The 22,721-nt window shown below is 45.3% G+C and overlaps 1 protein-coding gene across 1 annotated transcript in view; it reads left to right on the forward strand.

Annotated features, from left to right (window-relative positions):
• Positions 1–359: 359 nt before the first annotated feature.
• LOC110517304 (bone morphogenetic protein 7) overlaps positions 360–22,721 on the forward strand; it is a 50,766-nt gene continuing 28,404 nt past the window's right edge. The window contains exon 1 of the mRNA XM_036987918.1: positions 360–1,100. Within this exon, the coding sequence (XP_036843813.1) occupies positions 701–1,100 (400 nt within the window). The 5' untranslated portion in view covers positions 360–700. The remainder of the gene's footprint in view (positions 1,101–22,721) is intronic.

Genomic DNA, 22,721 nt, shown 5'->3' on the forward strand with positions numbered 1-22,721 from the left:
AAAGCCATCAAGGTCTTTTGTCACACTGTGCTTCTGTTGTGAGGGTAAGTATGTCCCCATCCAATTATTTAACAAAATACAAACACCTTGAGAGATCCCTTGCACCTTCACCCACCTCTTGCAAGCCAATGAGCCCCCCTCTCTCGCTCGCTCGCATGCACACACACACACACACACACACACACACACACACACACACACACACACACACACACACACACACACACACACACACACACACACACACACACACAGAGAGAGAGAGGGGGAGATGGAGAGAGAGAGAAGGAACATTGTCTGGGCTAAAGCAATTAAAGCGCTCCCTCTCTCTGCTCCTCCCAGCGCATAAACCACCTCCTCAAAGTTTGCTCGCTGAGCTCGGCTCATCGCACTTGCTGCAACACGTCTTGTCAACCTCGCACTTTACGCGTGAACCAGGGAGACAGTGATAGTGAAAGGGGTCGGAGTAGCTGGATGTAAAGGGCACAGGATCGACATTTAAAATTGTGCAGATCCGTGAATTTAAGGCAAGCCAATAAAAGTGGACGTTGAAGTGAAATTGATGTTGCAATCGGGAACTCTTCCCTCAACATGAGGGACCGTCAATGATACGGGTATTGAACAAACCTGTTGCGAAGTTCAATGTCCTTGTTCTAAGTCTTGGGTGAGAGCACTCAGCGCAATTACGCACGGCATCATTATGGTTTTATTTTTGGATAGACGTGTCCCTGCTTTGTTCCTACTTTGGGGCTACTGCGTTTTTGCGGACACGGTCTTTTCGAACTTTACCCTGGACAACGAGGTCCACTCCAGTTTCATCCACCGGCGGCTGAAGAGCCAGGAGCGCCGGGAGATGCAGCGGGAAATCCTCTCGATCCTCGGGCTACCGCACCGGCCACGGCCGCATCTCCACGGGAAGCACAACGCGGCACCGATGTTCATGCTGGACCTGTACAATGCCATGTCCACAGAGGGGAAAGAGGATGGGTACTCCTACCCATACAAACCCATCTTCACCACCCAGGGGCCGCCGATAGCCACTCTTCAGGACAACAACTTCCTAAACGACGCAGACATGGTTATGAGCTTTGTCAATTTAGGTATGTCACCCCTCATCTGTGCTTTTTATGTTGTTCCCCTGCAGTATCAGATTTTCAGTCTTAATCTTAACCATCTGCAGTTTTGCACTTATTGGTGGATATCTCCTTTCAATATATATTGAAAACAGGTAAGCCATGCCTTGACAATTATAAGTAACAAGTTGCTTATATCTTATTAAACATTCATAACATGAGTGAAACTTGAGATACACTACACGATCAAAAGTAGATCCCGTGGAAGATCTCATTCCAAAATCATGGGCATTAATATGTAGTTGGTCCCCCCTTTGCTGCTATAACAGGAAGGCTTTCCTCTAGATGTTGGAACATTGCTGTGGGGACTTACTTCCTTTCAGCCACAAGAGCATTCGTGAGGTCGGGCACTGATGTTGGACAATTTGTCCTGGGTCACAGTCGGCGCTAAAATTCATCCCAAATGTGTTCAATGGGGTTGAGATCAGGGCTCTGTGCAGACCAGTCCAGTTCTTCCACACCAATCTCAACAAACCATTTCTGTATGGACCTCACTTTGTGCATGGGGGCATTGTCATGCTGAAACAGGAAAGGGCCTTCCCCAAACTGTTGCCACAAATTTGGAAGCACAGAATCGTCTTGCATATGCTATAGCGTTAAGATTTATCTTCACTGGGAACTAAGGGGCCGAGCCTGAACCATGAAAACAGACCCAGAACATTAATCCTCCTCCACCAAACTTCACAGTTGGCACTATGCATTGGGGCATGTAGTGTTCTTCTGACACTCGCCAAACCCATATTCGTCCTTCATACTGCCAGATGGTGAGGCGTGATTCATTACTCCAGAGAACGCATTTCCACTGCTCCAGAATTGAATGGCGTTGAGCTTTACACCACTCCAGCCGACTCTTGGCATTGCGCATGATTATCTTAGGATTGTGTGCGGCTGCTCGGCCATGGAAACCCATTTCATGAAGCTGCCGACTATCAGTTATTGTGCTGAAAGTTGCTTCCAGAGGCAGTTTGGAACTTGGTAGTGAGTGGTGATACCGAGGACAGACCATTTTTACAAACTGCGCGCTTCATTACTCTGTGAGCTTGTTTGCCCTACCAATTTGTGGCTGAGCCATTGTTGCTCCTAGACGTTTCCACTTCACAATAACAGCACTTACAGTTGACCGGGGCAGCTCTAACAGGGCAGAAATTTGACAAACTGATTTATTGGAATGGTGGCATCGTATGACGGTGCCATGTTGAATGTTACTGAGCTCTCCAGTAAGGCCTTCTAATGCCAATGTTTGTCTATAGAGATTGCATGGCTGTGTGCTCAATTTTATACACCTGTCAACAATGGGTGTGGCTAAAATAGTCAAATCCACTAATTTGAAGGGGTGTCCACATACTTTTGTATATATAGTGTATGTGCAAATCATTCAACTGTTGGTAGTATTGATTTACAGACCAAGTGACATTGTTTATGTTCCCAGGTCCATGTTTAGGTTCTATCTAATTGCTTAACACTGGGTCTTAAGACTTATTACCCTACAGATTCTTGGTCTAAAAAGTAAAAAATGTAATGCATTTTCTATTTTTATTGAACCAACCATTCTGTTTCACTTGCACATTGGACTTCACGGGTCTTTGTCCTGCAGAAACACTTTATAGTGCTATGGCATACACGGCACGAGAAAAGCCATCAAATGTAGATACAAGTTGTAGAATAGGTAGTCCATCTTTACAGTGTGTTGCAATTGAGATAATGATCCAGTCTAGGAATCCATGAGCATCACATTCCAGTGTCTAGTCTCCATCTGGCTCAGTCAAACAGCTGTGTTAATGTTCAGGTGCTCAACCCTGCAGATGCTGTAACTTGCAGACACTTTGTCCACCGTTGTTATCCTGAGCATGAGCAAGTGTCAACCACAGGATCGGTGCAGAGTGAATCTCGTTCTCCTCGGTTTTGCATTTCCGACAAAATAACATCAAAATAACATTCCCAAGGGTCCATATACTGCAGTCTGCATTCTAACATCAGAGTTGGGCAAGCACAGTTGTTTTTCTAACACATGCTGTGAATGAAAGACCTTACAGACAATGTGTCTGATAGCCCATGTATTTCCCCTCTAAGCATTTGCTAAATGTTTTCTCCCTGCTGTTGGCTGTGGATTTAGTGTGTCCCAGGTTTCATAAACGCGTTCCTTATCTAATCAGTGAGTCTTAGTGAAATCCCCCTGAGACGCTGCTCTGTCTTCTGATTACCATTACTGTCAGCAGCAACAGCCAGCGAAGCTTCACTGCCTGCCCATCACCGTAACATTAGCAAAGCAACGCCAAGGGATTTACGGAAAGACAAACACACCATCCTAACTCAAGGTGGCCAACAAATGATGCAATCACAGCAACTACATGAATGACTAAGGGTCAAGATGAGTATTTGCGATTCGTTTGAAGGGGATCGGGACACTGCTGCAGGGGGATCTGGCTAGAGAACTTCTATAGTGTACAACGTCGGCAGTTACAGTGCCTTGCGAAAGTATTTGGCCCCCTTGAACTTTGCGACCTTTTGCCACATTTCAGGCTTCAAACATAAAGATAAAACTGTATTTTTTTGTGAAGAATCAACAACAAGTGGGACACAATCATGAAGTGGAACGACATTTATTGGATATTTCAAACTTTTTTAACAAATCAAAAACTGAAAAATTGGGCGTGCAAAATTATTCAGCCCCCTTAAGTTAATACTTTGTAGCGCCACCTTTTGCTGCGATTACAGCTGTAAGTCGCTTGAGGTATGTCTCTATCAGTTTTGCACATCGAGAGACTGGATTTTTTTCCCATTCCTCCTTGCAAAACAGCTCGAGCTCAGTGAGGTTGGATGGAGAGCATTTGTGAACAGCAGTTTTCAGTTCTTTCCACAGATTCTCGATTGGATTCAGGTCTGGACTTTGACTTGGCCATTCTAACACCTGGATATGTTTATTTTTGAACCATTCCATTGTAGATTTTGCTTTATGTTTTGGATCATTGTCTTGTTGGAAGACAAATCTCCGTCCCAGTCTCAGGTCTTTTGCAGACTCCATCAGGTTTTCTTCCAGAATGGTCCTGTATTTGGCTCCATCCATCTTCCCATCAATTTTAACCATCTTCCCTGTCCCTGCTGAAGAAAAGCAGGCCCAAACCATGATGCTGCCACCACCATGTTTGACAGTGGGGATGGTGTGTTCAGGGTGATGAGCTGTGTTGCTTTTACGCCAAACATAACGTTTTGCATTGTTGCCAAAAAGTTCAATTTTGGTTTCATCTGACCAGAGCACCTTCTTCCACATGTTTGGTGTGTCTCCCAGGTGGCTTGTGGCAAACTTTAAATGACACTTTTTATGGATATCTTTAAGAAATGGCTTTCTTCTTGCCACTCTTCCATAAAGGCCAGATTTGTGCAATATACAACTGATTGTTGTCCTATGGACAGAGTCTCCCACCTCAGCTGTAGATCTCTGCAGTTCATCCAGAGTGATCATGGGCCTCTTGGCTGCATCTCTGATCAGTCTTCTCCTTGTATGAGCTGAAAGTTTAGAGGGACGGCCAGGTCTTGGTAGATTTGCAGTGGTCTGATACTCCTTCCATTTCAATATTATCGCTTGCACAGTGCTCCTTGGGATGTTTAAAGCTTGGGAAATCTTTTTGTATCCAAATCCGGCTTTAAACTTCTTCACAACAGTATCTCGGACCTGCCTGGTGTGTTCCTTGTTCTTCATGATGCTCTCTGCGCTTTTAACGGACCTCTGAGACTATCACAGTGCAGGTGCATTTATACGGAGACTTGATTACACACAGGTGGATTGTATTTATCATCATTAGTCATTTAGGTCAACATTGGATCATTCAGAGATCCTCACTGAACTTCTGGAGAGAGTTTGCTGCACTGAAAGTAAAGGGGCTGAATAATTTTGCACGCCCAATTTTTCAGTTTTTGATTTGTTAAAAAGTTTGAAATATCCAATAAATGTCGTTCCACTTCATGATTCTGTCCCACTTGTTGTTGATTCTTCACAAAAAAATACAGTTTTATATCTTTATGTTTGAAGCCTGAAATGTGACAAAGGGTCGCAAAGTTCAAGGGGGCCGAATACTTTCGCAAGGCACTGTATAGAAAACTTCAAAGTGCGTGAAGAATCCTGGAGGGGCGGAGGGATGATTGTCGGAGTGTTTTGGCAACGGAGAGGGAGGGGACAGTGTTTCCTCTGCCACACTATGCCATTACAGAGGGAGCTGCTGTATTGACACAATTTTGGACAGGCTGTGACACAGCTGGATGGGACCGCAAAGCCTCGCAAAGTCAAGGGCCTCTTTCTTTTCCTCGTCTGAAACGGCACCATGTCCCCGATCCCTATATAGTGCATTACTTTTAACCAGGTCCTGAATAGGGCTCTAGGACCCTGGCCAAATCTAGTGCATTATGATAGGGAATAGGGTGCCATTTCAGGCAGCCTAAGACCTCAGCAGGGCAAAGGAGAGAGGCAGAGAGGAGAGGAGAAACTGTTTCTGACTCTGATATGTACTGTATGGGGCCTTTGATTCTTTCTCAGTCTGTAATCCATAAGGCTGACATTAAATCAAAATCAAGGTGTTTCACATCAGCGAAAGAGCGAAATGATTTGCGGCGAATGAATGAATCATTTCATAACTGAACCCGTCTTATGTAATCAAGACCCTTTCTCGCTATGGGTTTCTATGCTTGTTCTCTGACTTGTGGCTTGTGAATGAAGCTCCGATAAAAATAATGTTTGCCTCCTTGTCCAGTCATTTCCACTCAGCTCCCAGTGACTATGAGGGGTTGAGGCATGGTGATATGGTTACTGAGCAGCACAGTGGCCGTTTCTCTGCCCCACAGGGCAGGTTAGGTTCCCCTCATGCCACGTTGGGTTCCTCTTACCAAAATTCAAATGATCTGTGATGACCTTTTGCAAAGTATACTGTATCATTTGGATATGATGTCACTGTTGGTCCTGTTGGTGAATGGGCTTCTTTGTCAGGGCTCTTCTTCCTGAGCCAGGCTTGATCCAAGCCACCAGATCATAATGCAGATTAATACGCCTTTATATGAGAGAGAGAGAGAATACAAGAGAACAGATAGAGTTATAATCATAGACACTGGCGGCTTTTTATTTCACTCATTCATTGTGGGTTTTTCCATTTTAACCCCTCATAAGTCAGGTTCCATAAATGGCATCATGTTGGAGACGCCTCTGTTAGATTGACTTCCAACTGCCTTGGAAGTGGCTTGGGAAGCTTTTTCATAAGTAAGCTAGGTGGCATTTTAGCTTTTAAATATTATGACAACAGGGATTGTATCTCATTTCAATGGTAGTCCCATCAAAGTGCCAGTGAGGGAGAGAGAATGAGAGCAAAAGGAAAGAGTGAAATTAGGGGGAGGCATTGAAGAGGTTTGGTGGTTCCGCATGACCCTGATTCTTGACAGACATTCACGTAAGGAGAGTCTGTAAATGAGCATAGAGGATGGGAATAGTGCGAGGTTTAGACTCATGACATTGCCCTGCTTAAATGCATTGCTACAGAGAGCTCTCCTTCAGTTGTAGTTGTTGCCTGTCAAAAGAGCTGGAACGGGCACAATCGGATTGTTTGAGCTTAAATAAAGCAAATGAAGTGATAATGGATTGGAACTGAGACTGAATCATTGATAAGTGCTGCTGAGTGCTTGAGTTGTGCACGGGGCAGCTGATTTGTGTTCGGAGTTATTGAATGGCTATAAAATACATTATATGATATGGTATGGTGATATTCAGTGTATATCTGAGCTGCTCTGGGGTCAGTTGATAGCTGATCATGTCAGTATACTGTATAATTAAGCTGTTCTCAGTCTTGCTTAAAGTGGATCTGTTGTCGGTGTGTATCTGAACTGCTCTGCGGCTGGTGGTTTCCAGTGCAGGCCCAGGGTGGGTGTGTTGCTTTGGGACAGACCCCAGGGCCAGGGACGTCTCTCCTCTCCTCTGTCTGAGTCACTTCAGTTAAAAGGCCAGCTGTGTAAATGGCTTACGGCATACATGCAGAATGTACACAGCTACACACAACATGGGTCGCCCTAGCCCAGGGTGTGTGCTGCTGAACATGCAACGCTCGATGACACGCTGACACGCTAACACACTTCTGTGTGAAATTGGATGGCTTTTTTTCTGTAGCGTTAGCTTGGGGTACGAAACAATTAACATGGGCAAGATTCTGTCTCTCTCTCTCTCTCTCTCTCTCTCTCTCTCTCTCTCTCTCTCTCTCTCTCTATCTCGCCCAATGTGTAGTCCTTTTAGCTGGAGTGATTTATGTTTTGCCCACCCTTCCTTACCACTCCACACTGACTCATGTCAACACTTTCTCAGTTTCTCACACGCATGCACATACATAACCACACACACCTCCCATTTGGGTAATATATTTGATATGATCCCGGCGGTCCCCAGTGCATTAGCCCTCATCCACAGTGAATTAAGGCATTTCCCCTTAAACAAACCATCCAAAGCTCTTGGCGGCTTGGCTAGGCTGAGTTGGCCTGGCGAAGTCAAACACTTAGAGACACACACACACACACACACACACACACACACACACACACGGATAACCCGCTCGGTCTCACGCACCACAGGGCAGCAGGATGACTTGCATGTCTACCATGTGCATCTCTCACATCATTAAACAGTGCCATCACCTGCATGGCCTGTTTTCCACAACTGGGTTTTACGGTCTTACAGTAATGTGTTATAAGATGTGTTAGTCATGAATTCCTGCTCTGCTCCGTTGTCATGCAATCCTGCATGGATTACCCTAGCCTGAGGCGGTGAGGAAGTGCGAATGTGTGTGTGTGTGTGTGTGCGTGCGCGCGTGTGTGTGCGTGCGTGCGTGTGTGCGTGTGCGTGTGCGTGCGTGCGTGTGTGTGTGTGCGTGTGTGTGTGCATGCTGCCTTCCTGCGTCGAGCGTGGGTGCATGTGTGTTTGTTAGTGTATCAATGTGTGGATAAAGACGAATGAAACCGTGCTTGGCTTTATATCATTTCAGTAACTAGAGCCACACTGATCGGTCCCTAGGTGTCTAATAGTCCTGCTGGAAGTCAGCCGCTCTGCAGGGCTGTTGTAAAATAAAATAAAGCATTGAGTTTGGCTCCAACGTGAACACACTGAGATGTGAGAATATGCCAGCTTTAAATAAAAAAAATGAAAAAAGGTGCACCGCTGCAGTCCAAATGTTCTGTTGCTGTTAATCAGAACCAGATGGAGTTGAAATAAAAAAAAGCAACAACAATCATTTGAGTCCTCTGGTTTCCTTGCTCTCCGCGGGCTCTAACGTCAGCCTGGGAACAATAGACCTGGGGCCAGTATGTACACAAATCATTCCAATTTTACTTGCAGTATAAGTATATAGGTACACATTTGAGTAGTGTTTACACTGTAGATGCATTCGAATGACATCCTTTCTTAACCCATAATAACACGTGAAATCTGAAGCATTTTTAAACATTTAGATACAATTCTGTTTTTGAAATAAAACTCCAGGGTTACATGCATAGAACACATATTAATGAGATAAAAACAACTTGTTTGTTGATTAGATTCATATTAGACCTGTGTGTGGGTGTGAGACTTGATGAGAGCAAACAATAGTTATCCAATCCGTTACCATAGTGACACCACAGGGCACCACCTGCCCCCTGCCACCCCCTCACACCCATACCACCCCCTGGGTGGTGGCACAGAGTTGGCAGCCCATTGTCTAGGTTTTATGGCGAGTCAAGTAATAAGTAGCCTCGCAAAGTGGCCTGTTCTCACAAGCTTCTGTGTATAGAAACCCGCGAGATCAGGCGGCTTTGCGAGGCTAGGTAATAGGTGGGCCTGGAGGAAAAAAACTGCCTCTAATTGGCCAATTTGTTTGGATTTATTAGAGGGTTTGGCATTGAGATAGCATTGTGTCACTCCACTGCTGTACACATACACAAACACACAATAAATGCATGCTCGGAAACGTTCGCTGTCACGCCACAGTCATGTTGGAGTCATGGGATTCCGATGTATTTTATATCTTAGCATCACATCACTGGTGTTGATGTACGTTACATTGTGCTTTAAGTAATATGGAACGTAGTATGTGAATATGGTAGGTAAATGTGGCAGTAGAGACAGCAGGTGGTAGGTGGGTGGAAACAAAATGAAAAATAAAAGGAAGAGAAATACCGATTTGGGGTCCATGGGGTGGGAGTGTTGGACAATTATGGGGTGCTGAAGTGATAATGTTGGATTAGGATGGATGTGGAATAGGATTGAAATGGCACGCAGGCACACACACTCTCTCACCCAGCCCCCGCTCCTTCTCTCATTCCTGTGCTCAGTGGGCTGCCCCTGGGACTGAGATTAATACAGATGTTTCTCTCCATCTACTGGCCAAAGCAGCTGTGCACAGAAACTCTATCTCCTCAATGTCCAACAGACCCCGTCCCCACACCCCTGTATTCCCCCAGCTCTGTCACTCTCACATCATCCCCATGCACCCAGTAGTGTAAAGTAATTAAGTAAAAATACATTAAAGTAATACTTCATTCTTTTTTTTTGGTATCTGTACTTTACTATTTATATTTGACAACTTTTACTTTTACTTCACTACATTCCTAAAGAAAATAATGTACTTTTTACTCCATACATTTTCCGTGACACTCAAAAGTACTCCTTACATTTTGAATGCTTAGCAGGACAGGACAAGGGTCCAATTCACACACTTATAAAGCAAACATCCCTGGTCATCCCGACTGCCTCTGATCTAGCAGAATCACTAAACACAAAAGCCTCATTTGTAAATTATGTTTAACTGTTGGACTGTGCCCCTGGTTATCCGTAAAAAAATAAGAAAAATAAAGAAAATGGTGCCGTCTGGTTTGCTTAATATAAGGAATTTGAAAGGATTTATACATTTACTTTTGATACTTAGGTATATTTAAAACCCAATACTTTTACTCAAGTAGTATTTTACTGGGTGACTTTGACTTTTACTTGAGTCATTTTCTATGGAGGTATCTTTACTCTTCAACCACTGCTTGCACCCCTGTATACCAAAACACACACAAGCATGCAAACGCACGCACACACTCAAACCAGAAGTATGGCAATAGCACCGTCCTCGATCGGCACGGCACCATAAAGGGTGATGCGGAAAGCCCAGTACATCAGTGGGGCCGAGCCCCCTGCCTCCAGGACCTCTATATATATCAGGCGTTGTAAAGTATAAAGTGCATTTGGAAAGTATTCAGGCCCCTGGACTTTTTACACATTTTGTTATGTTACAGCCTTATTCTAAAATGGATCAAATGAAATGTTTTCCTCATCAATCTACACACAATACACCATAATGACAAAGCGAAAACAGGTTTATAGACATTTTTGCAAATGTATTCCAAGTAAAAAACTGAAATACCTTAAGACCGTTTGCTATGACACTCGAAATTGAGCTCAGGTGCATCCTGTTTCTAATGATCATCCTTGAGATTTTCTACAACTTGATTGGACTCCACCTGTGGTAAATTCAATTGATTGGACATGATTTGAATGTGAGGTCCCACAGTTGACGGTGCATGTCAGCTCAAAAACCAAGCCATGAGGTCGAAGGAATTGTCCATAGACCTCCGAGACAGGATTGTGTTGAGGCACAGATCTGGGGAAGGGTACCAAAACATTTCTGCAGCATTGAAGGTCCCGAAGAACTCAGTGGCCTCCATCATTCTTAAATGATGATTCTCTGGTCTGATGAAACCAAGATTGAACTCTTTGTCCCGAATGCCAAGTGTCACGTCTGGAGGAAACCTTGCACCATTCCTACGGTGAAGCATGGTGGTGGCAGCATCATGCTGTGGGGGTGTTTTTCAGCGGCAGGAACTGGGAGACTAGTCAGGATTAAGGGAAAGATGAACTGAGCAAAGTACAGAGAGATCCTTGATAAAAATCTATTTCGGAGCGCTCAAGACCTCAGACTGGGGCGAAGGTTCTCCTTCCAACAGGACTACGACCCTAAGCACACAACCAAGACAACGCAGGAGTGGCTTCAGGACAAGTCTCTGAATGTCCTTGAGTGGCCCAGCCAGAGCCTGGAGTTGAACCCGATCGAACGTCTCTAGAGAGACATGAAAATAGCTGTGCAGTGACGCTCCCAATCCAACCTGACAGAGCTCGAGAGGATCTGCAGAGAAGAGTTGGAGAAACTCCCCAAATACAGGTGTGCCAAGCTTGTAGTGTCATACCCCAAAAGACTCAAGGCTCTAATCGCAGCCAAAGGTGCTTCAACAAAGGACTGAGTAAAGGGTCTGAGTACTGTAAATTTGATATTTCAGTTTCAAAAAAAAAATGTTGTTGCAAAAATGTATAAAAACATGTTTTGCTTTGTCATTATGGGGTATTGTGTGTAGATTAATGAGGGACATTTAAAATTCAGAATCATTTTAGAGATAAGGCTGTAAAGTAGATATGGAAAAAGTCAAAGGGTCTGAATGCACTGTAGTATGCTCACTTACGGTTGTCTTCTTCTCATTTCTACTTCTCATGTGTTTTTGTCCTCCCTCATGTGTTTTTGTAGTAGTACATTGTTATCCGCGACGGCATTGTTGGGCTCCGAGCTCGCAAGAAAGGCATTTCACTCTACTTGTGACATAAAAAAACGTGAAACTTCAAACCTACCAGAATACACGGACCTCCTCCAAACTTCAGTCATAGCTTACTCCCGACAGTGTTCTCTACTGTTCTGTCTTCAACCCCCAACTCTGCCCCCTTACTCTAGGGGTTCAACCCTTCCCAACCGCCAGACAGAACATGTCAACACTTCCTCACTTTCTCACATGCACGCACGTACATAAGCACAGGCACACACACACACATACACACACACACACACACTTGTGTCAGAGTGCATATTTGAGGTCCTCTGTGGACAGGAAATAATTAACCGAGAGTGAAAAGAAAATAATAGTTGGTTCAGGTAGCTACTGTTGCCTTCAGGTGATTACAGTCATACCGTTGTTGCTGTCCTCTTTTCCACCCATCTGTTTTAATGCTTCATGCCGAGTAAAAGCACCTCAACATACCACAGGGAAGCAAAAATAATGCGTCCTCACAGTTTTCGCTAGGCTACCACACGACACATGGACTATTTTATCAAGGTCCGTACCCTTTCTATTCCTAGAGTCCTGGAATCCTATGTTCGTCTGTAGATCTCCAAACAGACTGACGTCTGGACGTGCACATCGTCTCCTCACCCTTGGACCGACCCAGGCACTTGCTGTGAGTGGTGACGAAACAGTCTGCGGGTGGGGACTCGACACTGTGGCGAGTTGTCAAAAGGCCCAGATGTACGGAGCAGCGGGGGTTCTTGCTAGGCTGAAATGACGAACGGCGCACACTCAGGGCCAGGAATGTTGCGGCCAACAACACAAGGCTTTCTAAATCATGTCTCCCTCTCTCTCTCTCTCTCTCTCTCTGAGACTGAACATGGGCCATTTTCAGTGTAGGAGTATGCTGCTGACATAATTTACCCCTGAGGTTGCTCATAAACACAGCAGAATGAGGTTAGAGAGGTAGAGAGAGGGGTTGGGGGGGGGGGGGGGGGGTTAATGAGCAAGTAGAGTGATCTCTGAATTGGAGACAGACTTGGAGAAAATTGTAGGATAGTGATGATAGGCATGTATACAACCTTCACATCAGCTACTCTTGTATCTTGGTAACTGTGCCTTGCGGTGGATGCGTCACATGATCTGTCTCTTATACCTCCACAGCAGGCAAGCAGCTTGAGTTTCAGTGAATGGAAGTCTGAAGGAGCGCAGTGCCCTTGTCCTCCACGGAGGGCAGCATGGAGCAGCGTTTACCCCAGAGAGAGAGGCCAGATGTGGGACAGAGCAAAGCCAGGGACACAGTTACCAACCACACTGCTGGGAAAACAAATAAACACAAGACTCAGAACTCTGCTTTATGGCCCGTACTGGAGCACTGAGGGTGAGGAGAAGAGATTGAAAGGCGGAGTGGAGTGTGTGTGTGTGTGTGTGTGTGTGTGTGTGTGTGTCTGTGTGTGTGTGTGTGTGTGTGTGTGTGTGTGTGTGTGCATTAAGCACAGTATGAAAGCCAGGAGCCACCCATCCTGCCCTGTGACCAGATGCTGTGTGTGTGTGTTGGTTGTTCTAGCGGAAGATAGGCTGTAATGCCTGACAGATTCTCCAACTGGCACAAACAGCCAAATCAAATCTTGTAAAAGCAACAACTGTAAGCAAGAGTGTCGAAATATCAAGTCGATTTGGTGTGAAATACGAATTTGATGGGTCAGTTTTGTGTTTATTTGGGAAGGCAGTTGGACTACTTCCCGTTCTCAACTATTTTATTTGGAAAGTGAATGGTTATAATTAAACTAAATAAACAACAAGCTATTTAAATCAGGGTGCCAGTGTGCTCATCGTGTGTAATGAGGAGGCCGCTCTGGATTTGGGGTCAATTAGTCAAATAATTTACACTGACACTGGGAATTCTTGTGTTGTGTGTGTCTGTGTGTGTGTGTTTGTGTCTGTGTCTATGTGTGTCTGTGTTTGTACATTTATGTAAGTGTGTGTGTGTGTGTGTGTGTGTGTGTGTGTGTGTGTTTAGAATATCCTTAAGCTTATAATAAGACGTGGCTTGGCTGGTTGAAGAGGGTGTGGTTGCTGCGGCCGTTGAATTAAAGAACGAGAAAAGAGAGGGGAAAACTTGAAATGGCTGTGGTGCTATGTCTCTCAGAGTGGTGACATCAAGAGGAAGTAGAGCTGGTTATTGTATACTCCTTTATCTAACGTCCTCAACATGTGTTGAGACAGACACCACAGAACCAGCACCACTCACATACAGCTTCCATTACAGCTTGTCTAGGCATACAACTCCAACATGTGGAATTCTGAAGTATTGTCACCTTATGGCAGACGTTGCTTCATTGAGCTAGACATCTCTTGCTGATGTTAATCATTTGCCTAGGAGAATGATTTGAGTACAGGTAGTTGGAGTGTTAGCTCTGTGTCTGACCAGCGAGAGACATTCCAGGGAGCCCTGTGCATGCAGGTGATACTGTAAATCCCAGAGGTTCCGAGGGGAAGTGCACCTTCATAACAGGCAGTGGAGCTTGAGGTGAAACCCAGCTCTCATGTTTATGGACAAAGAGGGACTCCTCCTCATCTCTCCTCTCTGTGTGTTACAATAAGAGGGAGATAGAGGTCATAACCAACGGCCCAGACACAGAGCTCTCTCAGGGCTAGAAGCTGCCCACAGGCGTAAACACACACACACACTCACATTAACAGCCGCAAACACGCACAGGTGCAAACACGCAAGCTCACAGACAAAATCCTGTGGTTAATGGGTCTTAAGAGTGGCAAGGTTCTAGTGTGGAACTGTGTTGACTCTTCCCCAGGCAGCCAGCGCCGTCAGGCAGTATGAATACGTCACAGAGCAAGGATGTCATCAGTAGTCACCAGTGGGCAGGATATTTCCTAACGCGGTAATCAGTCTGCTGCGGGAAGTCACCCGTTACCCGGGAGATCAAACCTTTCCTCCTCTTTATAGGATAAACATGTTGAGTGATTTCCCAATCTCCCTCTCTCCCCATCCATCCATCCATCTCTCTCTCTCTCTCTCTCTCTCTCTCTCTCTCTCTCTCTCTCTCTCTCCCTCTCTCCCCATCCATCCATCCATCCATCTCTCTCTCTCTCTCTCTCTCTCTCTCTCTCTCTCCCCTATATATCTATCTATCTATCTATCTATCTATCTACAGTGCCTTGCGAAAGTATTCGGCCCCCTTGAACTTTGCGACCTTTTGCCACATTTCAGGCTTCAAACATAAAGATATAAAACTGTATTTTTTTTGTGAAGAATCAACAACAAGTGGGACACAATCATGAAGTGGAACGACATTTATTGGATATTTCAAACTTTTTTAACAAATCAAAAACTGAAAAATTGGGCGTGCAAAATTATTCAGCCCCCTTAAGTTAATACTTTGTAGCGCCACCTTTTGCTGTGATTACAGCTGTAAGTCGCTTGGGGTATGTCTCTATCAGTTTTGCACATCGAGAGACTGAAATTTTTTCCCATTCCTCCTTGCAAAACAGCTCGAGCTCAGTGAGCATTTGTGAACAGCAGTTTTCAGTTCTTTCCACAGATTCTCGATTGGATTCAGGTCTGGACTTTGACTTGGCCATTCTAACACCTGGATATGTTTATTTTTGAACCATTCCATTGTAGATTTTGCTTTATGTTTTGGATCATTGTCTTGTTGGAAGACAAATCTCCGTCCCAGTCTCAGGTCTTTTGCAGACTCCATCAGGTTTTCTTCCAGAATGGTCCTGTATTTGGCTCCATCCATCTTCCCATCAATTTTAACCATCTTCCCTGTCCCTGCTGAAGAAAAGCAGGCCCAAACCATGATGCTGCCACCACCATGTTTGACAGTGGGGATGGTGTGTTCAGCTGTGTTGCTTTTACGCCAAACATAACGTTTTGCATTGTTGCCAAAAAGTTCCATTTTGGTTTCATCTGACCAGAGCACCTTCTTCCACATGTTTGGTGTGTCTCCCAGGTGGCTTGTGGCAAACTTTAAACAACACTTTTTATGGATATCTTTAAGAAATGGCTTTCTTCTTGCCACTCTTCCATAAAGGCCAGATTTGTGCAATATACGACTGATTGTTGTCCTATGGACAGAGTCTCCCACCTCAGCTGTAGATCTCTGCAGTTCATCCAGAGTGATCATGGGCCTCTTGGCTGCATCTCTGATCAGTCTTCTCCTTGTATGAGCTGAAAGTTTAGAGGGACGGCCAGGTCTTGGTAGATTTGCAGTGGTCTGATACTCCTTCCATTTCAATATTATCGCTTGCACAGTGCTCCTTGGGATGTTTAAAGCTTGGGAAATCTTTTTGTATCCAAATCCGGCTTTAAACTTCTTCACAACAGTATCTCGGACCTGCCTGGTGTGTTCCTTGTTCTTCATGATGCTCTCTGCGCTTTTGACGGACCTCTGAGACTATCACAGTGCAGGTGCATTTATACGGAGACTTGATTACACACAGGTGGATTGTATTTATCATCATTAGTCATTTAGGTCAACATTGGATCATTCAGAGATCCTCACTGAACTTCTGGAGAGAGTTTGCTGCACTGAAAGTAAAGGGGCTGAATAATTTTGCACGCCCAATTTTTCAGTTTTTGATTTGTTAAAAAAGTTTGAAATATCCAATAAATGTCGTTCCACTTCATGATTGTGTCCCACTTGTTGTTGATTCTTCACAAAAAAATACAGTTTTATATCTTTATGTTTGAAGCCTGAAATGTGGCAAAAGGTCGCAAAGTTCAAGGGGGCCGAATACTTTCGCAAGGCACGGTATCTATCTATCTCTCTCTCTCTCTCTCTCTCTCTCTCTGGAGGTTATGGAAAATGTGACACACATTGTTATTTCTACAGTGTCATAAAACATTGGTGGAGAACGATTTGAAGTGTCTCCATCAACATCCTCTGCAGGAGGAGAGAGATAGAGAGAAAGAGAGGGGGGGGGGGCTAAGGTAATTGCAATGCTCCAGTCAGTGATCTCCAGGTTAGAGTGTGTGTGATAAGGATCTTAGGGCTGACCCTACGAAGCATTTTAATCCCTTTATGAACCATGGGGGTGGGGGTGAGCTGCCCCCCGTTGGCTAGCGGAAGCGAGCGGTGCAGGACTGAGGGGTGTGAGGGTTCTGAACAGACACTTGAGCTAATGTGACCCGTCAGTTCTTTCTCCTGTTGCTCCGGAGATATAGGCTTCAGGGAAGTGTCTGGGGTCCACTGGCCCAGGGGGGGAAGGGGGAGGGTGAGAGGAGATTCCCTGTATAAGGGAGAAGCTTGAAGTGGCTCTCCTTTACTCTTCTATTTATGAGAGAAAGAGGAGGCAGAGGAGCTGGGAGAGTCACGGCATTCATATAGGATAGACACCGTTTTATTTTAGGCACTGTCTATGAGAGAGCATTGAAGCTAATGTGCATGGTCACATTGGGCAGTACTCCAGAAATGGGTTCACTCTTTATTGAGAAGGTATCGACGGTAACCTTCGTCTCTCTGCCAGGTCTGCAGTACTGAATGTTTGTAGAAGGGACCTCCTCATTGCAACTCTGTTGCGGTGGGTTCAATCTGGAGGTCATGATCTCTACACCCACGTCATAACCACATCCGTCATCTTGTTAAAAGACATACTGTACATCTGTGTTGGAGTAGCAGAATTGTTTCATTCTAAATGAGAAGAACAGAAAAAAAAGAGAAAAGATTGAGGGGTCTAATGAGTGAAGCAGTAATGTGTTCGCGGTCCATTAAAGTAAATTAAAGTCATGCTACCGTGTGGTGTCGTGTGTCAGTCGATTAGTGTGCGCATGCGCGTTTGTGTGTGTACGTGCTCACGTGTGTATATCCAATTATGGATCAAAGACACCCATAATTTTTGCAGTGATATACATGGCAGCTGTTTTACACATCCAGTGTGTCCATGTGGGCTGTGTGGGGGTGTATCAAGGGTTTGTGTGTGTGTACTTGTGTGTTTTTGTGTGCATTGTAGTATAAGTGTATTTGTGTTCCTTCACAGTAGAGTACCGTAGCCCGGGACCACTACCGTTCAGCATGATGGGTTCATAGAGGAGACAAGTGACTCACACACACGTGCACACACATCGATAAACACACGCACGCACACACATACATGCATAGTGTGTGTATTTGTGTAACACAGGTGGGGCAAGCATTTCGATGACCAGTCACTTCCTCCCAGAGGAAGTCATAAATGTGCCCGCTTGGCTTTAACTGCTCCTCTGCCCTGCTTCTAATGACTGCCATACTGCAATGGCCCCAGAGAGAGAGAGAGAGAGAGACAGAGGGAGAGAGAGGGAGGGGCTGACAGAGATGGAGAGAGAGACAGAGGGAGAGAGAGGGAGGGGCTGACAGAGAGGGAGAGAGAGAGACAGAGGGAGAGAGAGGAAGGGGCTGACAGAGGGGGAGAGAGAGAGACAGAGGGAGAGAGAGGGAGGGGCAGACAGAGAGGGAGAGAGAGAGACAGAGGGAGAGAGAGGGAGAGACAGAGACAGAGGGAGAGAGAGGGAGGGGCTGACAGAGAGAGAGACCGACCAGAGAAAGAAACAGAGGGAGGGAGAGAGGGAGGGGCTGAGAGAGAATGTGAGAGACCAAAGGGGGGGAAAAAAGGGAGAATAGAGACTAGAAAGAGAGAGAGAGGACACAGCTACATGCTGGGGGTGTTTTCCTTGTCTGGGAAGGAATGAAAGAAGGAAAGACCGCACAGTAGGAAAAGAGTGAAGTAGAGATGGAATTACTGAACAGACGAGAGAGAGACTCATCTGAAGCGAGAAGGGGGGGGGGGGAGAGAAAGGGTTACTGTGGGAGTGTTCACATGCAGCTGCACCCAGCTGTTCTAAGAAGTACAGATAAAGGGCTTTTACAGTGGAGGGGCGGGCGGTTGCTCTCCAGGCCAAGGGAACAGGTCTGGCTTTCTCCCCAGAGGGAGTGCACCTGCGCTGGGCCGCGGGAGGAGAGAGAGGGCCCTGGGAGGAGAACTAAGTCCTGGAGCTGAGTAGGGCCTGGGCTGACTGACTAGGGTTTAGCGGGGCTTCCCCATGCCATCACTGCTTTGGCTCTCTTGATTCCTCGCTGTTATTTATGGTTAAAATGTACAGTTAAAATCGCATGGCAGGAGAAGGGAGGAAATCAGAGTCGTGCGTGTGAGTAAACACAGCTGAGCTCTCTAAGGCAGCCCTGGTGGCTTGGAATTCTGGTGGCCTCATTGAGTGTGCATACGTGCGAGGTCGTACAGACACACATTTGTTTTACTATCCTCGTGGGCACCAAAACATTTTATTCCCATTCAAATCTATTTTTCCTAACCCTTAACCCCAAACATAATCCTGAACCCTAACCCTAAATGTAACCCTAACTCCAAACCCCTAAGCCTAAAATAGGCTCTCACACACACATTTTTTTTGTTGCACTGACTTTCTTGCACAGGCTCTATGCACACTCACTGGACTCCCGCCGCACACTCACTGGACTCCCTCCGCACACACACACACACACACACACACACACACACACACACACACAACACACACTATATAGGTTATTCTACAGAGGTGAAATTAGGGGTTGGAAACAAATTCTGATTTGTATCCTATTTTTCCAATTCTTTCAGCACACGTCTTCCAACATACAGAATGTCAGGTAGACAAACAATTTGTTCAAATGTATGCGAACACCCCTTAAAATGAGTGGATTTGGCTATGTCAACCATACCCGTTGCTGACAGGTGTATAAATTCGAGCACACAGACATGCAATCTCCGTAGACAAACATTGGCAGTAGAATAGCCTTACTCAAAGTGGCACTGTCGTAGGATGCCACTTTTCCAACAAGTCAGTTCGTCAAATGTATGCCCTGCTAGAGCTGCCCCAGTCAACTGTAAGTGCCGTTTTTGTGAACGTGCAAATGTCTAAGAGCAACAACGCCTCAGCTGAAGGGGTAGGTCACAAGCTCACAGAACGGGACTGAAGTGCGTAGCTCGTAAAAATCGTCTGTTGCAACACTCAATATCTCTGGAAGCAATGTCAGCACAATAACATGAAATAGGTTTCCATAGCCAAGCAGCCGCACACAAGCCTAAGATTGCACAATGCACAATGCCATGTGTCAGCTGGAGTGGTGTAAAGCTCGCCGCCATTGGACTCTGTAGCAGTGGAAATGCATTTTCTGGAGTGTTGAATCACATTTCATCATCTGGCAGTCCAACAGACAAATCTGGGTTTGGCAGATTCCAGGAGATTACTACCTGCCCGAATGCATAGTGCCAACTGTAAAGTTTGGTGGAGGAGGATTAATGGTCTGGGGCTGTTTTCATGGTTTGGGCTAGGCCCCTTAGTTCCAGTGAAGGGAAATCTTAACACTACAGCACACAATGACATTCTAGACGATTCTGTGCTTCCAACTTTGTGGCAACAGTTTGGGGAAGGGCCCGTTTCTTTTTCAGCATGGCAATGCCCTAAGCGCACAAAGCGAGGTCCATGCAGAAATGGTTTGTGGAGATTGTTGTGGAAGAACTTGACTAGCCTGCACAGAGCCTTGACCCCAAACCCCTCCACACCACCATTGGGATGAACTGGAACACCATCTGCAGGCCTAATCACCCAAAATCAGTGTCGGACATCACTAATGCTCTTGTGGCTGAATGGAAGCAATTCCCCGCAGCAATGTTCCAACATCTAGTGGAAAGTCTTACCAGAAGAGTGGAGGCTTTTATAGCAGCAAAGGGGGAACAACTCCCTTTTAATGCCCATGATTTTGGAATGAGATGTTTTACGAGCAGGTGTCCACATACTTTTGGTCATGTAGTATATATACTACTCACACAGTAGAGAGAATGTGAGAGACCAGAAAGAGAGGGGAGAATAGAGACTAGAAAGAGAGAGAGAGGACACATTTTGATCATTTTGAGTAACCTTCTATTACATATTCAATTATATATATTTTTGCATACCAAATTTCACAAAATAATGAAAACATGATTTTGAACCTGATTTTCAAAACATTTAAATGTATAGAAATATTTGTACTGTTCTCAGTAAAATTTTCAATGTTGATATTATTAATCTTAAAGTTGTTGATTGATTGAATTACTTATGCATCCAATTAATTATGTTGTTAGATGTTTAAATGACCACTTTACCTATCATTATTTTTGGCAAAATAACAGGTCAAGTGTCATTCATAGAGATAAATGGAGGACTCTAGATTTATTTAACTTATTTTATTATAGACGTTGCCATTTAGGGCTTCCACCGTTTTAAAAGTAGTCAACTAGGTGGGGATTCCTATGGGTTGGGAGTGAGCAGCCAATGATCAGAGAGCATTGTCTTACTCAAATTGGGTTGCCTATGGTTTGTAAACCAAAGACTAAGGTAATATTCAAGAGCTAAGAGCAAGATTTATACTAAGACATTGGTCCCAAGATTCAGACCCGGACCCAGTCCCATTTGGCAAATCTTACCATAACTCTATCCTCCTGATTCCTGCTTACAAACAAAAACTCTAACAGGAAGTACCAGTGACACGCTAAATACGGAAGTGGTCCGATGAAGCGGATGCTAAGCTACAGGACTGTTTCGCTAGCACAGAATGGAATATGTTCCAGGAGTCATCTGATGGCATTGAGGAGTTTAACACATCAATCACCGGCTTTATTAATAAGAGCATCGACGACATCTTCCATACAGTGATTGTACCCACAGTACATACCCCAACCAAAAGCCATGGATTACAGGCGACATCCTCACTGGGCTAAATGCTAGAGCTGCCGCCTTCAAGGTGCTTAAAAAAAATACTGCTACGCCATCCAATGAACCATCAAACAGGTAAAGCATCAATACAGGACCAAGATCGAATCCTAATACACCGGCTGATGCTCGTCAGATGTGGCATGGCTTGGTATCATGGAATACAAAGGGAAACCCAGCTGCCCAGTGATGCGAGCCTACCAGATGAGCTAAATGTCTTCAATGCTCGCTTTGAGGCAAGCAATGCATGAGATGAGAGCACCAGCTGCATGCATGAGAGCACCAGCTGTTCTGGATGACTGTGTGATCACGCTCTCCGCAGCCGATGTAAGACCTTTAAACAGGTTAACATTGACAAGGCCGCAGGGCCGGATGGACTACCAGGATGCATACTCAGAGCATGTGCTGACCAGCTGGCAAGTGTCTTCACTAACATTTTCAACCTCTCCCTGACCCACTCTGTAATACGTACATATTTCAAGCAGACCACTGTAGTCCCTGTGCCTAAGAACACCATGGTAACAGGTCTAAATGACTATCGCCTTGTGGCACTCACATCTGTAGCCATGAAATTCTTAAAAAGGGTGGTCCTGGCTCCCAGACACTCTGGACCCACTCCAATTTGCATACCTCCCCAACACACCCACAGGTAGTATGTCTGATCACCAATGACGATAAGACAGCATAGAGGGAGGAGATCAGAGACCTGGAAGTGTGGTGCAAGGACAACAACCTCTCCCTCAACGTCAGCAAGACAAAGGAGCGGATCGTGGACTACAGGAAATGGAGGGCAGAGCATGCCCCCATTCACATTGACGAGGCTGTAGGGGAGTGGGTTGAGAGCTTCAAGTTCCTCAGTGTCCACATCACTAAGGACCTATCATTGTCCAAACACACCGACACAGTTGTGTAGAGGGCTCCTCAGAAGGCTGAAAAGGTTTGTCATGGGCCCTCAGATCCTCACAAAGTTTGACAGCTGCACTATTGAGAACATCTTGACTGGCTGTATCACTTGGTATAGCAACTGCTTGGCATCTGACTGCAAGGCGCTACAGAGGGTAGAGTGGGATCAAAAGGGTCCTGAACAGCTTCTTTCCCCAATGCAATTAGATTGCTGAAGAGTTAATCAAATGTCTACCCGGACTATTTACATTGACCCATTTTTTTCTTGCACTGACTTTCTTGCACAGGCTCTATATACACTCACTGGACTCCCTCCGCACACTCATTGGACTCCCTCCGCACACTTACTGGAC

The sequence above is a fragment of the Oncorhynchus mykiss genome, chromosome 9 (genome assembly GCF_013265735.2).
Source record: "Oncorhynchus mykiss isolate Arlee chromosome 9, USDA_OmykA_1.1, whole genome shotgun sequence".
Taxonomy (NCBI): Eukaryota; Metazoa; Chordata; class Actinopteri; order Salmoniformes; family Salmonidae; genus Oncorhynchus; species Oncorhynchus mykiss.